At 33.2% G+C, this 17891-nt stretch overlaps 1 protein-coding gene across 2 annotated transcripts; it reads right to left on the reverse strand.

Moving 5' to 3' along the window:
• Positions 1 to 1383: 1383 nt before the first annotated feature.
• Positions 1384 to 16414, reverse strand: LOC134259407 (N-acetylneuraminate 9-O-acetyltransferase-like). 2 transcript variants are annotated; one of them, XM_062741991.1, is made up of 22 exons: positions 16274 to 16414; positions 13555 to 13651; positions 12835 to 13021; positions 12495 to 12605; positions 12248 to 12299; positions 11441 to 11512; positions 11193 to 11283; positions 10749 to 10857; positions 10404 to 10528; positions 9911 to 9981; positions 9218 to 9347; positions 8797 to 8905; positions 8498 to 8587; positions 7129 to 7248; positions 6111 to 6164; positions 5400 to 5556; positions 4806 to 4885; positions 4482 to 4586; positions 4050 to 4190; positions 3724 to 3801; positions 2863 to 2955; positions 1384 to 2615 (listed from the first exon to the last, which is right to left on the reverse strand). In XM_062741991.1, exons 1-22 carry the CDS (start codon positions 16407 to 16409, stop codon positions 2358 to 2360), a joined length of 2466 nt encoding a protein of 821 aa, XP_062597975.1. In that variant the 5' UTR covers positions 16410 to 16414; the 3' UTR covers positions 1384 to 2357. The 2 variants fall into 2 exon arrangements, with proteins under 2 accessions (XP_062597975.1, XP_062597976.1); XM_062741992.1 differs by lacking the exon at positions 6111 to 6164 and having other exon boundaries at positions 1385 to 2615.
• Between the last annotated feature and the right edge of the window lie 1477 nt (positions 16415 to 17891).

A 17891-nucleotide genomic window follows, 5' to 3' on the forward strand; every position in this document is an offset into this window, starting at 1 on the left:
ATGTATATGTACTTTAAACAGTGAACACTTCATAACAGTATTACTGGTTTTGACTTGAAAAGGGCCCAACAGAACCCTTTTCAGAGATACAGGGCGGGGCTTGAGGCGAGAGCGATAGCTCGAGCCGGGCCCCGCCCTGTATCTCTGATACAGTAAGAAACGAGTATTCTAAATGACTTGTGACATGACCTTTCTAAGGACCTCACTAATTTACATGCGTATTTGGGTGTATACCTCCCAACCAATCAGATGATTTTGCAGAAAGTTGATTTAGTATCCCATTTTAAGCATTCTCAACTGAAATGCAGAGCGAGATGGACGTGCAGGTATCTATGATTTTAAAATTATTTAAGAGATGCATAAATTAATTTGTTTTCCAAAAATTTTTATTTAGATTTGACGCACATGCAGCTCTTGCTGATCTTTTGATGACATTTTTTTTTAGTTTAAGCTACGATTTAATGCTAAACATTTTGATATATAAGAATCATGTGGGAATATTTTTGAAACAAAAATGCTTCGGGAATCCTAGATTCTGAGAGAAATGTCCGACAATGTCCTCCACCGGTCGTCATACACAAAATTGAAATAAGCAGATGAAAGGAAAGGGGGTGGGGGTATTTTACTTCACGTTTTCATTAAAATGTAGAGTAACCAAACGGGGATACAACATTCACTGGTGCCCCATCCCACCTTTGATTTTTTTTTCTTTTTTGCTTTCTTAATTTTTTTTTCTAAACTTGTATACATACGGTTTTTAATTCATCAACAAGTAACGAAATGACGCACATAGGTGTTGGTTGATTATAAATCTACCCCCACGGAATACGATTTTCCGTTGTTTTTGTTTGTTTTTTTTTTTTTTGGTTTTTTTAGGGGGGTGGGGGGGTGGGGTTCAAAGTAATAATTTGTGAACTGCCCCACTCCCTCCTTTCTAAAATTTTTGAATCCGACATTAATACCTTTACGTTGTAAAATTTTATTTTTAATTCACCTAAATTTTTGAGTAAATACGAACAGTTCTATGGCGAATTGAACGATTGGTATGTCTGTATACGGATACAGCTTTCCGTCATCGCTAAAAATAAACCGTACTGTATCGTTGATATTTTGCAGATACAGTACAGTTTCTGCTCATTTGCATAAGAAACGCCCACAAAAAGTGTTCTGTATCGCAGATACAGTATGCTTGACTTCAAAGGAAAACTCGCCGGGTCATGTCACAATACAATATAAAACATTGCAAGAATGTGATTATTTTGAGCACACAGAAACTTGATGCTCACAGTACCCCCCTTTATACAATAATAAAACATTACATGTATGTAATTATTGTTGAGCATACAAAAATTTAATGAATAGAAAATTAAAATAAAAGTCCATAAACAGTCAAAGGGTAACATTAATATTAATCTACAACTCTACATATACATGTATATAAATGAAAATAAATAAGCACATTTTTAACAAAATACACTTTTTAAATATAAATAAAATACATTAATATTATTACACAAAGGAGTCCTGTGTAACATATTTCTACAATACAGTTATATAAATGCAATAATCAAGCTCATTCAGGCAATTTACATCCCTTGATTTAAAAAAAAATTACATGAAATATTACATGTGTATATTTTGTAACAATTATACATGTTGTTTGAGATCTTGACATTTGACCTTTTTACCTAAAAATCAATAGGGGCCATGTTTGAGGATTTGAAAGTATTGAAGTGAATTTTGAAATCATTTCATGCCATAAGGGAATTTGTGACCAAAAAATCAAAAGGGTCCTACGGTTTGAGAGAACAACACTTTATATTTCACTGAAAAAGATCAAATCCTTTTTTTTCTGAAAACCATTTTAGGCAACTTATAAATCTCTGACCTTGGTTCTTGATCTTTTGTCCTCCAAACAATAGTTTTTTCTTAAAGTTATCAGAAAGTATACCCGGTAATACAAAATTTTATGTCAAAAGTTGATTAGTTTTCATACATATCATGTGGAAATTAAAGAATACTTGGTGTGAAACTGTGACCTTGGCCCTTCACCTTTAACTCTGAAATCAATTGAGAGTCTTACTACGTTGGAAAAAGTCTTTGCCTATTCATTACAAAAATTAAAAAAAAATATCATCTTGGAAACCATTTTATGTAAAAATATGAATTTCTGACATTGACCTTTGATGTGAATCCATATTAATATGGGTATTATTTTATTAATTCAGAGTTATCATAAGACTTCAGAGATATCATCTACAAAATAAGTGTTATACACAGACAGAAAGACAAACTAACAAATGGATCAAACAAAATTAATATCCCTTGCTTTCAGAGTAAGGAGCAAAATACACTTCCTAGAACGGAAGAACACCTTTTGTAACAGATAATGGAAGCATAATCATAAAGAATATAATAGCGTTTCTTAACAATGCCTTCCCTTCTTTTGGCACTAAGTAATTTGTTAAGGTCCCAGTTATTTTTGAAATTTCATGGCTAGCACAAATAAATATAAAAGATGTCACTATCACATTTAATACTGGATACGAGGGCATCAACACTAAAACTCCATAAGTGTCAGCTGCTAGCCATATATGGTACTGTGCTATAAACAACTGAAAGATAAAAAGAGTAAACAAACATTAGAAGCTTCGACAATTGAATCCCCTTCCCCCCAAAAATTACAAAATTCACAGCCCTGACAAAACAAATTCCTGAAAATGCATTCACTGAACTAAAATAACTAATGACTCTGCACTTTTCGTTATTTCAAACATATTTTAAAAGGCGAACAAAATGGGTTATAAGTGAGGCATATTAGAGCTTTTTTGCCTCAATAAAAGAAGAGCTAAGGCCACTTACCTCTAAAGATATTTTGCCAAACCAGGCAAAGAATGAGCTGTATCTGGTCCGCACCCAGCCTAAGACATTTCTGACTATCACATAGGAGAATAACTGTAAACAAATAAGGAGATCACATCAGATATATAAATCATTACATTTACAATAGTTCATACACTTCACCAAAGTTCATCCTGAAAATCTGCATTGAGTGACCTGGGAAATTTTTTTTAACCAAGTGTGTAGTTATTTTGATGAGGCCATTCTTGAATCTTCTGTATATATACGAGCAGACTTGTCGAAATTTTTTCATCACTGTCAGACATTTGGTCTGACAAAGTCAAATGTTTTGTCAGACCAGTCAAAGTTTTGTCAGACCAGATGCTTGTACCTTATTTTGACGCTGAGAAAGTCATATGAATAACAGCACCAAAATGCCCCTTATTATTTTCAATAGCCTTCAATCTTACAAGTTTACTTTCTTGGGATAGAGAGTCTTTAACATAGACATAAATGACATGTTTTATGACTTTGTGATAACAAATTTACTTGGATATCGTCAACATGCCGCGTATGCGGCCATTTTTTCTGTGTCTGTGACCTTAAATTACGCATCCCGATCCCGACCTTAATTAAATTTGCATTACGCCCAAGTATTTTTCAATCGGTCATCTGGACCGACGTTTTCTTAAATGTTATCGGTCCAGACAAATTTTTACCGGCCTTGCCGACAGGACCGACGGATTTCGACAAGACTGTAGGAGTTGAGTTTACCAAGAAATGATGTCCCCATGAACCAACCACATTTTGCTTTGCCACAAACAATGACACCCTCCCCCCCCCCAATTTAAATGATTCCACAGTATACAACTGAGTACTTACAGGTAGAGCTACTAGGTAGGAGTGAGTATCATTACACTCGGTTTTGTTCTTACACAGGAATGAAAAAATGGCATAACTCTGAAACAATAGAGAAATAAAAAGTCATTAAATATACTTTGTGTTAACAGTACAACTATCATTAATGATTTATTTGCTAGAAAAAAGTTAAATGATAATTAGTATACATTTAAATATTACAGTAAACTAACTATTATACTCTGTGACAAATATTCACGTATTAAAGTAGGTCACCAAACTCACGAATTTTTCTCGCATGCAAATAAAAGTTAGTTTACAGTATATTATCGACATGAAAACTGCCTGACCCCTAATCCTAAGAATCCTAGGAAAGTGAGACACAGGGAGACACCAGTAGAGAAGAGAGAGTTAGTGTGATTGTCTGATATCACTCCTTTCTTCAGTAGCAGGTGGTAGCCGAACGCAAACACCATCCCATACACTACACTCTGAAAATATGGAATATCATACAGTAAATTACACTCTGAAAATATAGATTATCATCCTGTTAATTACACTTTGAAAATATAAGATGTTGTCTTTTTAATTCATTCTTAATTTATGAAACCATATTAGTACAAATACTTTCTGTAAATGTACGACAAAAAAAGGTCCATTTTTTTCCTCTAACAATGACCGTCTGTTGGTCCGAGTTGCATAAGTAGCAATAACTTAGATAGTACATGTAATACAAGATAGTAAAAAAAGAAATTCTTTTTTAAAGAACTTGAAATGCTCACATATCTATCTAATGTCCATCTGAACCTCCACTCATGTAGGGAATCATCTGAACGAACAAACAGGGCTTTAATTGGCCTCATCAAAAATACTTTCTCAAATAAAACCTGTAAGAAAAAAGAGTTTTAAAGATAAACCATATACATGTATAAAGCTCATTATAGCTTGATCTTGACTATTTTTTTTAATTTGTCTAAAATACACTGTAGCATCATAGATTGACTATTTGTTTAAATTGTCTAATTTAAACATCATAGCTTGACCATTTGTTTAATTTGTCTAGTTTTTAAACTCAAAAAGATTTTTAAAACTCTAATTTGCCCTACCTCTGACATAAAGAAGAGAGTTATCACAGTGGTCAGGATGATCAATTTAATTATCATATACAGGTAATGTAAGTTGCTTGCTACAAAAAAAAAAAGGTTAACGTAATTACAAATACAAACTATATTTATCAAACATAGAATTCTTAATCACACAGTAATGTTTTTAGAAACATTTGTTAGGCCATTATTTACAAACTGAATAGTAAATAGATAATTCCATTTTTTCCTGCTCATGACCAGCAGCACATGGCAGATGTGACCAGTCGGCAGGTGATGCTCACTACTCCATGGCACCTGATCCCACCTCTGATTTTTTTTGGAGGTCTTTGATTGCTTTGTGCAAATTTGTATTGTGAAAAGGACTTTTGAGCTTGAATACTGTTTATTATTACCATATATTTCATTACAGACCTTTGAACAGACATGCAATCAGCAAGCATGAAGAGGCTAGGTGAGGAGGGTAAACGGTAAACAGAAATTAAAAGAATTTGACATTGGAATGAAAATTCTGGAGTTCAATTCCTGTATCGGATTAATTTAAGAATATTTGCTATAGGAATTTTTTTCCAGAAGCTATGGAAGGTTTTAACTTACTATCACTAGAAGCTGCTGAAATTCTTGGCCATATCGCCATGGTTAAGTAAACTATGGTAAACCAGAATGAAACCAGTGGTACAAAGTAATAGAACTGGTAAGGGCGGTTCATCACAAAACACAGCACCACAACCAGAAAATTTAACCGGAACATCACCTATGGAAAACAATTTTGAGAATTTTAAAATTATGCTCGCATGAAAAACAAATAAATTTCTTGTTGAGTTCCGAATAAAAATCATTACAAGATCATAATGTATGAAAAAGAGGCAAAATCTGTCATACTGCCTCAAATTCAAACCTTTTAGTAAAGGCTTGTTTGTTGGGTATGGAGTAAAGAGTTAAGCTATTTTTTTGTTTCTGTAAATACTAAGCTATTTTTTCTGTTTCTATAAATTTTAAAACAGTACTTCTCTATTGAAATTTATCCAATTGAACAGGACATCACACTGAATCAAATGTACACAATCTTTAAGACTAAAATGTTAGTAATTTTCATTCATTTGAAATTCAAAATAAATTGAGTTAAATAAGCACTCTTTTCTTCCAGAATATTTGAAAGATTTGAAGCCCACCTTCTTTATTAACACACACAAACACACACCAAAAAGGATGACAAGCAAATTGATTTTATAGGCTGCATACAAATGACACAGATCATCATTTCAAACATATGTGTAACTCAGAACCATGCTGTTATTTTCCACTTACTTCCACATAATATCTGAAGTCATACCAGCCACAACATCGTACATAACAACTATGCTGAAATTGACATACACCGATACGTTATACAAAGCTGTTATATACAATCTAGAACAGTCAATACATTCTCCACTTTAATCATTCTTCACAATTATACAAATACTAATATGCTTCTGCTTATGAATATTTGTTTAGCAGAAGCATATCAGAGCAACTTTTCTTAATAATTTAATAAGCGATCATATTCATTTGCCGACAAATACGAGTATTGAACTGGTAGGATTTCATAAAGTTTTTATGTAGTTTAAAATGATAAGCACAATCATGCAATTCCTGATTCTACTAGCTGGACAAGCATGCATTCTTCAAAGTCTATGGTAAATACATGTAGCTTAGGAGCAATGTTGTTTTATCCCATGTTTACCACTTTATTCCGTGGATATCACTCTTCTTTTTATATCCCACAATTGTGATGTCACAATGCGTTTAGTGTGAAGAAAAGTGGAATCCAATATTAAAATCATTTAAAACATTGATAGTGATGTAAAACATGGAATAAAAGAAATCTCCCACATCTTGTGGGTAGATATGATTTTTATCCAACTCGTTGTGTGTTTTTATTCCCTTGCCAAGCTAGGGAAGAAAAAAACACATACAGCTCATTGGATAAAAATCATATACAACCACATACCATGGGAGACCCTATACATGTATTCACTAAATATTAAATAATGGAGTCAATAATTTATGTTTGAGTTTATTGAACTTTATTATTCTCGAAATTTTAAGATAAATTATTTTCTAACTAAAACCTCAAATTTGTAATATTTGAATTTAAAACAGTAATTTAAAATTTACGTTCAATCTGTTGATCATATTGATTGTCCAAATTTGTTACACTATAAAACAGCATCAACAAATACATGAAAAATTCTAAATCATATCTACTTCAACACAACCCCTAATGTCCACTCCTAGCAGTGATCTTTAACCTCATGCTTGGCAGTGACCTTTGACCTCTTACCTGACAGTATCTTTGGACACTATAGTCAGCTTTGTTCCAGAAATAGGAGAAATGTCCGTAGCCCGTCAGAAACAGGTAGGCTGACACCAGCACTCGGATGTGCATGTAGATGGGTAACACCTGTTTATTAAATGCAGGCACAATGACTATTCTGAATGTAAATTACCACAATTAAATTTGGAAACGATTCTGTTAACTTTGCCAAAGAAAATGCCTTAAATAATGACAAAGCATAATTAAAATTTGATTTTGTCAATCACATGTATTTATGGAGATGAAAAAATGTGGCAACTTGGAGGAAATGAAGTTCAAACAAGATATCTGTGAGCCAATGCTCACTAGTAATACCCCCGCTCTGATGTAAATAAGCACTATCATGTTAATATACACAAGTTCAATTACAGGCAGATGCACAGAAAAATATGAAGTTGACATCAGATTCATATCAAAATTAATCCCACCATATGGCATGCCTAAACAAAGAGTGTAATAAAATTTGAAGCATCCGCTATGAATAGCTAATGAGAAAACTGCGACGAAAATGTTATTTGTGAAACAGACAGACGCACAGAGAAACAGGAAGTTGATATCCGATTTGAAAAAAAAGATTTATCCCAACATATGGCATGCCTCAGAGAAGATTGTGTTAAAATTTCAAGCATCTGCAATCAGTAGTTGCAGAGAAAACTGCGACGAAAATTTGCTATGTATGAAACAGACAGATGCACAGACAAACAGGAAGTTGACATCGGATTTGAACGAAAATGAATCCCACCATATGGCATGCCTCAGAGAAGATTGTGTTAAAATTTCAAGCATCTACAATGAGTAGTTGCTGAGAAAACTGCGACGAAAATTTGTTATGTATGAAACAGACAGACGCACAGACAAACAGGAAGTTGACATCGGATTTAAGCGAAAATGTATCCCACCATATGGCATGTCTCAGAGAAAACTGTGTTAAAATTTCAAGCATCTATAATCAGTAGTTGCTGAGAAAACTGCGACGAAAATTTGTAATGTATGAAACGGACAGATGCACAGACAAACAGGAAGTTGATATCGGATTTAAGCAAAAATGTATCCCACCATATGGCATGCCTCAGAGAAGATTGTGTTAAAATTTCAAGCATCTACAATGAGTAGTTGCTGAGAAAACTGCGACGAAAATTTGTTTCGGACGGACACACAGACAGACAGACGGACAGACAGACAGACGGACAGACACACAAGGGTAAAACAGTATACCCCCCTCTCCTTCGGAGCGGGGGTTTAATTAAGGTAAAAGATAGAGATGTGGATACAAGTAAAAAATAAACATCCATTAACTCCACCCCCAATCCCCCACCCCCATGAATTTGACTTTTACCTTGCTGGCTCCAGTCAAATGGTAGATCATTATCATTAGCTGCATCCAGCCCTTCCATTCATCTGTCTGATCTCGGTGTAAAACTTTGGTCTGAAAAATTGGCATAGTTGTGATATACAAATACAACTACATATTCATAATAATGACTTCACACATGATGAATAGTTTGAAGTTGGTATGTTGAACTTTTAAATATTTGTGTGGTGCCATGGTGAATCACATTAAAAGAAAAAAATTTGTTTAATTTACATAGCATTCCAAGTGGTCAGTTAGCACACACACATCTGTAGTTAACTTACTTGGTCTGTGTTCTCAGTGAAAAAGAAGCCCAAGATCATAAGGTACGCAAACGGCAAGAGGAAATTAACGTGGGTGTAGTACTTGTTCTCCTTCATGAAGAAATTAGTCCTATAAAATAACAGTTATGCAATATGTAATTTACACAATAATGGGGAGAATCTAATTTGTTAACTGTAGACACAATATACATGTATTTAGGATGCATAATTTTCAAAGTAATCTACAAATTTTTGCTCTAACAATATTTGGTTAAATACAGGCACTTCCATTTACCTCACTAAATATCACACCATAAATGCATGAGTGAAAGTAACTCATCTTCACCCTGTTAACAAGCATTTTTATGGAGTGTAAACAATGAGCGAAATAAAGTCAAGGAAGAGAAAAATCACAGTTTAGAATTATTTCCATGGATTTTACCTGTCACAGAGAAATGCGTATGTCATGATCAGTCCCAGCTTGCCCAAACACACCATGATCTCATACACCGTGTCTGGCCAGGCTTTCTCTGAGGGTGTAACGAACGACCTTCCATTCCGAATACCACTATCTGAAATAGCAGTCACGAAAACTTTGATTTTATACTATAATTCTCAACAAAAATTTTCAAGCTCATAATCTTACTTCAAATGTTTCAAAGTGTTTATTATTATTTATTAAATTCATTCATAAAGAGTTCTGCAAATTAAAGTTTCATATCCATGTGGAATAGAGATCACAGTTTCTTGCAAAAAAGAACTATTTAATATTTTCACTGACAAATCTGAGTGATTTGTACTTGTAGATGGACTGTATGACAAGTTTGAGTGTACTGTACTAGTAAATAAACTTTATGAGAAATCTGAGTGTATTGTACTTGTAGATGGATTGTATGACAAATTCAAGTGTATTGTACTTGTAGATGGAATGAATGACAAATCTGGGTGTACTGTACTTGTAGATAAACTGTATGATAAATCTGGGTGTAAACTGTACTGGGTGTAGATAAACTGTATGACAAATTTAAGTGTATTGTACTTGTAGATGGAATGAATGACAAATCTGAGTGTACTGTACTTGTAGATGAACTGCATGATAAATCTGGGCGTACTGTACTTGTAGATGAATTGTTACCTGCCCTGGCTTTACTGCCATTGCGTCGGATTCTCCTTCTGTACAAGAACATGGCTATCGCTGACAGGAGACTGTAAAATTCATAATATATATATGTACAGTAAAACTCGTTTCGTACGAACACGGATATTGCGAACTCACGGATAAAGCGAAGTCATTTTGGATCCCAAACTATATGAATTTCATAAATTCCTTATACGGATATAACGAATTACGGATATAGCAAAGTGATTTCAAAGGTCCCAGTGACTTCGTTATAACCGAGTTTTGCTGTACCTACAATCTTTCTTTAAATTTAGAAACGTACAGGCAATGGAAATGTACTGTTTATTTCTTCATTTATATAAAATAAATTTCATAACATGAAAATACTTCAGCAGTGGAAATTCTTAGCTATAAGACAAAGAGATTGATTTGTTTATAACTTTATCTGGACCCTATTTAACTCTTCTCCCTCCCTCCTCCCCCTCTACTTCAGTTATGTCAGACTCACCACACCAGGAAGAAAGCCGCTGTGATAATCTGTATAGAGGTCACAGAATCAGGCACCCGACAACATGTTCCGTCCTTGTGGTTCATATGATCATTACAGTACATGTTCATCAACATCTGGATATCCTGTAAACAGAACATGTTGTAATAAATCCAAGTGTATACCATGTTCTATGACTGTAATAAATTTTGAATTTATTGTACATCATGTTTAACATGTTTATATAGCATGGTCCACAACTATTTTGTTGTTATTTACTTCCACTGAGGGATAAAATCCCCCCTCCAAAAAAATTCTTCATTTATAACCGACACATATATCTGCATAAATATACATTGTACTCACAAGTTCCAGAGCATTTTTCGACATATGAAGGCCATCCAGGAGAGAGTTGTCGTGTATTCCCTGGGCCACCAGTCGGGAGGAACTCCACAACTTCGCCTCACTTCCGCCACTGTAATTAAGAAAGGGAGGGTTAATAAAGAGAAAAAATTAAACAGAGTGAATGATTAAACAATGAGTAAAATGGCAAGTGAATGGAGTAGTGCCACTGGTGAATGAATGTTGAATGCCAAAGTTCATATGTAAAGTGTGCAATAAAGATTTTGAAGTACAATTTCTTATTTATTCTTTATGTATTTTAACCTTGATCTCTTGGGTACTTGGATATCTTGATTTTTTTTCTTTATCCCAAGAAGTTAGAGATACAAGTTTTAAGAATTACTCCTTCATCGGATTCTACATAATTGTTATAATATCAAGAGAATTAGATTCAGTGTATTTCCTTACAGTATATCAATGGCTACTTTGTTGTAAGCGTCCACTTGCTGATTGGTGATCATAGATCTGTTCAGGTAGAGCTTGGATTCATCTACAGGATCTGTCAAAATCAAAGAACTGGATGAGCAGCTGAATTTACAAACAAAATGTATCCCCCCCCCCTAAATTATGTTTATATATATTGAATATATTTTAAACTGACCAACAAAAAAATTGTCCATACTATGACAAATGTGTGTCAATAAAACTTTGTTTACCTTGCAACATCCATATAATTTGAGTGCTATCTTTCAACTTCAAGATGTAAGGCAGGATCATGGTCAGGTTCACTGGGGAAAAAATAGGAAAAAAAAACGCATTATTAAAAAAAATGTAGGCATACTTCTCAAAATGGGATTAATTTATGCAATGTACATGAACGCAAATTTCCACAGAAATCTGTCACAATTTACTTAGAGTTCATTGAGGACATACAATAGCAATCCAAAGATCGGTGTACTGTGGAATCATGGAATCATTTTAAATGGTAGATTCAAAGAATCAATATCATTATGTTTCCACAACAAAATATTCTTGGGGATGCTTTTTCCATAAGGCCTTAAGGGTGATCTATGAAATCCATAAACATGAGCTCTCCCATAAACAATGGTGATTCCACAGTAATTTTTACCCGCAGATTGAACAGAGATTCCACAAAATTATGACCCCATGGAAAAAAAAGTAGATTTAAGGTATTTCAGTCACAGTATGTCAGTCAAATTTAGAAAGGTGAAGCAACTTCAGACACCATGATCAGCAGTGTCTTGAACTTAGCTATCCTACTTCTCTGTGTCTTGGTGCATTTCAAATGGGTGAACTAATGTTCCACGAGTCAGATCTTGAAAATTTAATTCAAAATTTACCAGAAATAATCTTTTTCTTCTGCTTAGTACACATATAAAATGAAATCTGACTTAACATTTGCATATAGGTAGAGAAAATCATCTATCATACTTAGTCTAATCTTTTCCCATGAAAATATAGGTTGGTATCACCTATTCCTGACTTATAAAATAAACTCTTACATTCAAAGCTCTTCACAGCCTCTTCTGATGCATTGAACTGTTTAATGCTCCACTGGAATAGACAACAGAATATTAATTTTTTTGTCTCACAAGGGCTCACAAAAAAATCACTCACATGAAAAATTCATAACTTATGAAAAACATACTTAAATTGACGACATCATTAAAAATGCTTTTGCCTCTGGTGCTGGACATCGTAACAATTTTTTTTTTTATTTTGTAAAGAGGTTTATGTACAATAACTCACCGTCCCACTGCCTGTGATCAGGAGATTTGGCCTGGAATTTTTCTCTGCCATCAACCAGTTCTTATACACATCATACATAGACGAGTTCACCATAGGATGCCACAAAAAGTCCTAAAAATAAAATTTCAGTTTCATTTTATTAATAAATGTCAAATGTACTTACAAGTATTTACAATAATCAACAATTATATACAGAGGTTTTATGGTAAGAAGTTAAGAACCAGGTTAGATTTTCTTCTTCAAATTTCAAATGGGAGCAATTCATATTTTGAAACAAAAATCTAAGTAAAGTAATTGAAAGGTATCTGAAAGTTCACACAGGAGGATTATCCAAACTTACAGCTGTGACGCTTATTTTCTTGTCCTCAAAGTGAAGATCATGGTGAGCTACATGTTCCTCTACCCTCTGCAGACTCAGGAGATTTACAAACTCAAAATAAAGCTGTCGAATTCGAGAATCTCCTAGGAATGTGATATGATTCTGTTCTCCCCAATAGTAAATATAATGCATACATCGCCGTGCATGTCTGGAAAAAAAAAAACAAGATTAATTTTCTCTTTTGAATTTTTACAATTTTTATGCCAAAAATCATCAAGAATCTTAAGAAAATAATTTTTTTTTGCCTTCAGCTTTAAAATTGAAATTCGCGTAGACCATACTGATAAGAAAAGGAGATTTTTGTTATCTTGCAAAAGTTATCTTTCCTTTGAGGGGGGGGGGGATCAATGGGCATAAAGCACTATCATTCCCAGCTTTATGGGGCAATGTCTCACATATGAAATACGGGACCCACGAAATACAGTATGTATGTTCATTTTTTTTTATCTTGCCCAATACTATGACAATATAGAAACAGATCAATATGGTACAATAACGTTTGAAGGTAGAAAATATTTACAGGTATATTACGCAAGGTATATATCGAAAAAGAAAAGAGTATTACACCTACATTGGAATACATGTAACTCATAAGAATTTGAAATTTATTAATTTCACTGGAATAAAATCCATCCTTCTAATTTTAATTAGACTCGTCAGGCTTTATACAGGTACACTCACACTTTTGTGTATTTATGCATCATACATCCATATGGCTGCCATGTGTTATACCCTGGGAAACGCCCATCACTTAATAGCCACTTACAGGAGTCATTGCCTGGAAAACAAATGAAATATTCAATCAACCAACTTCTTCTGCACAACTGAATTATCAGAACACATACATTCAAAGCTTATAGTTTTTAAAAAGAATAAATTAAGTTTGACATTCACAGACTTGATAACACTGTGAATAAGAATGCAATTCAGTTTATTCCTTTTTTTTCTTTTTTTTAAAGAATGTGATTTTTATATTTACTCATGACATTAATTCTCTATTTTCATTCATCTCTTGATAGCTCCGCAAATGATACATAAAGTTATGTTGTTGGGCAGCTAAATCAGGATTTTTTAAATATAGCTTAATAAAGCTAGATAGCTATATCAAGCTATCATATATACTTGCCTAAAAGTCGGTTGTATTTAATAAGCTTATATATCAGAGGGACTGACCTCATATAATTTCATTCTTTTAATAGCTCGCCTTTAAGGTAAGTCACTCGTCAGCTTTTTAGACAAGTTCACGCAGAAGCTTTTACTTCAAAACTAATTATTGAAATTCAATTTTTATAACATATTTAAATTCAAAAATGTAAATTTTCTAACATTCAATGAAAAAACTGCTCAAAAATCTACAAAAACAAGATTTATCTATTGAATTTTTGGAAGGATATTTAGCAGAAAATTCTGCAAATCTGAAAACATTTATAAAATTTAATGTAATGGAAATTTAGCCTCACATACTTTTACTCGGAGAATATTTTACGTTTTGATATTGCTAAAAATATTTAATGTAGGTCTTAATTTAAGTTAACTTAAGTTTTACACCTTCCCTCAACAAACTTTTCCAAAAAATGAAAATATATTAAAGAGGTCAAGGTCTAATTTACACCATTTTTTTTGCCTGAAAATCACATATTTTGGCAAATATTTCAAAATTAACATCACTGACCCCACCTTTTTCTTTCATTATTTTAAACACTCACACTTTTGTGTATTTATGCACTCAATCATAAAAAGTGTTGATATAAGAAATTTTTTTATTGCCTATTAAGTTTTTTCATACCTGGAAAAATATGTTATTTTTAATGCAAAAAGGTCACACAACAATTACGCGCATTAATTTAGATTTGTTTATAAATATTATTCAAACTATTTTACGTTAAATAAGATTATATTTATTGCCATGCTTAAATCTAATCAAATATAATAAGGGTTAAAGAAATTAACCAAAGAGATGAAATTTAAGTGCAAAAAGGTTTTTTAAATGTACCGTAGATCAGTAGGATGCACACTCATATATTCTTTGCGATTTTGAGTTACACTTTATAAGCTTATATATATATCAAAAAATCCTTGATATAACAAATTTCAGGAGTGACTTACCTTAAGTCGGACAAAGTTTTGGACCATATATTAACTTCCAAAAACCCCACTTATAGGCAAGTATATATGGTATAACTAAATCAAGTGATTGTGCCAGACCTGACTAAACAGCTGGTCATGATGACATTCATAACTTTGTCCTCATGACCAGCTGTTTTCCACAACTCTGAAATACTAGTTAGCAAACCTGATATCAACAGAGAGACTTCAAACACAGATAAACCACTAAATATTGCCCTTACAACTGTCCGGGATTTAACTTCTTTCAACCATTGATTATGTTAATATCTTTATTATAAATGCACAGAATTTCTTAGCTGCAGATCTGTAGCTCTCCGAAAAAATATATTGATAGACTGGAGAGCTACAGTGCCACCCATTGAAAAAATGTATATTTATTGCGCACAAAAAAGTGCGCTCGATTCTTGATTAATTTTTCCAAATTCTCACCTCAATTGCAAAAAATGGAAGATTTAAAAAAAAAATCCTCTCTCCTCTATCAAGTTCTCTTGTAGTTAATATCTGAACGAAGCATATTGGACTGAATTATCTTTGAAACCAAAATGGCAGTATAAATAAGCGAAATGTCCGATGATTGCAATATCAGGACCAGGAGGACTATTAACAACAATTATGAGGAATGTTTTGTTGTGGAAAGAGTCAAAGAATATGTTAGGAACACACGGTTAGTAATATTTTGAGATTACAGCTTTAAAAACATGGAGAAATAAATCGAGAACTGAGCGCATTTGTGCGCAATAAATATACAGTTTTTTCAATGGGTGGCTCTGTAGCTCTCCAGTCTATCAATAATTTTCTTCGGAGAGCTACAAATCTGCAGCTAAGAATTTCTTAAATTTTTTTGACACATTGTTTAAATAAAACTAAATTCCCAAATGCATGAATATTTCCAAAAAATTATATTTACTATGCTGAGTTAGCATTGTCACCTGCCAAAATACGAGAGGGAACTTTAAAATGGACTGAATGTAAGAATGTTATATTATTATGAAGTACATAGATGTCTAATGAAGTAAATGTGATGCTTAAAAAAAAAAAAATTGCGACTATTTCGGAACGCTTAAAAATCACTTTGAACCATCTTATTTTGCCAGTCCGAACGACTGACAATCTTAAAAAAGATTTCCACAACTCAGTACTCTGGTATTTTATTGGAGGAAGATGATGAATGTGTCATAATGTGACACACTGCCCAACAACACATAACTACCATGCCTACACAACACATCGGGAGTACCGACACTGACGGTTTTATACCTGAATGAAAACTTACCATACTTAAGATGCAGTACCCCATGATACATAACAAACCCACAAACTAGACAAAATGCTAAGATTTTGGCATTTTCAATGTTTAAATAGTATGTTATTTCATTAGTCGTCGATCCTCCTCGATTGTTGTCGGCCATCGTTTCTAATCGATATTAAATCGTTCGTGAAATATTTCGGTCACATTCAAACAGATTCTGCAACCAGCAAACTATAAAAAAAAAAAATGTTTTACTTACGTATAATTCTTAAATAGCGATATTTTTCTCCAGTTGAACTGGCTCCATATTGAAGAGAAAAAAATAACAACAATATGTTCTATATTTGCATCGTTTTTACGGGGGTGGGGTGGGGGGTGGGGGGGGGGGGGTACATGTATCAATTGAGGGGGGAATGGCAAAAAAAAGCGACGGTGAAAAAAGAAACACGGAGAGAGAGAAAAAATTCCTCCAAAAACAAAAACATTATGCGCTTCGCGTTTATTCGTAAAAGTTAGGCGTTTTAATGCGAAAATACGTTACGCGTAATATCGCGAAAGTTTCCTGTTATTACGCGAAAGTTTCGCGCTTATTCGTGAAATAAACGCATTTTAATTACCGCGAAAGCGAAAAAATCAGTATTTTTCTAACGAAAGTGAGCCCGATGGGCTTTTGTACAATGGGCTTTCGCAAAGATCTACAAAAAGCGCAAATTAAAAATGAAAAGAAATAAAAGAAAAAAAGCCTGCACATAAGTTAAAGAGTTATGACTTGTGGTTCCAAAGAAAAAAACGGAATTGTCATGATCACATGCCTATTCGTATTTATATTCCTTAAAATGTATTTCATAAAATTGATACCCCTTTTCAAACCTGAAATGATAATAAATGCACCCCACCCCCCATTTATTAAAATTGCTTCCATGAATTAAAATTGAATTTTGTGTACATATTTACTGCTTTTTTAATAATTGTCTTTCTGAACGTGCATTTCTTCTGATACATGTAAATATTATGTTTTTTCACATTGTTTGTTCGTTAGATTTTCCTCTCTTAATTATTCCGAAAGGAGTCTTTATATGTCAACGTCAGTCTGTTTATAGGTAAATTTGTCACTATATGTATATCATGCAGTAATTTATCTTAAAAGGGAGATCGAGCGAAAGAAAAAAAAAAGAAAGAAAGAAATTTATAATTAAGGGATGAAATCAACTTTTTATTTATAAATTCAAAATATTTTAGCCTTGAAATTTGTGAAGGATCAAAGCGGGTTATAAACCCCTATAAATGTCCATCCGTTGATAAACATTCATATTCCGTATTAACTAAATTAAAAAAAAAAAAGTTTATTTTTCGGTATCTTTTGTTATAAGAATAGAATTAACACCCCCCCCCCCCCACCCCATCCCACCCCCAACTATGTCTTTATTCTTGTGTTATGACTCGTTTCTAATTTTCTTTTCAATGTTAATTTATATGAGACCGAACAATTTGTTTTAAGGGTCATATTGTTAAATGTACGAATTTAACATAATAATTTTCACCTTTTATTTTACAAGCATTTTGGTATTTAGTGCTATCTAAAGGGAATTCCCTTAGAAGTGATTCCCTTCCAAAACGAGACAGTATGTAGATTCGTGACGTC

This window comes from Saccostrea cucullata, unplaced genomic scaffold (assembly GCF_032062105.1).
Source record: "Saccostrea cucullata isolate Sc308-1 unplaced genomic scaffold, CSIRO_AGI_Scuc_v1 ctg1968, whole genome shotgun sequence".
NCBI lineage: Eukaryota > Metazoa > Mollusca > Bivalvia > Ostreida > Ostreidae > Saccostrea > Saccostrea cuccullata.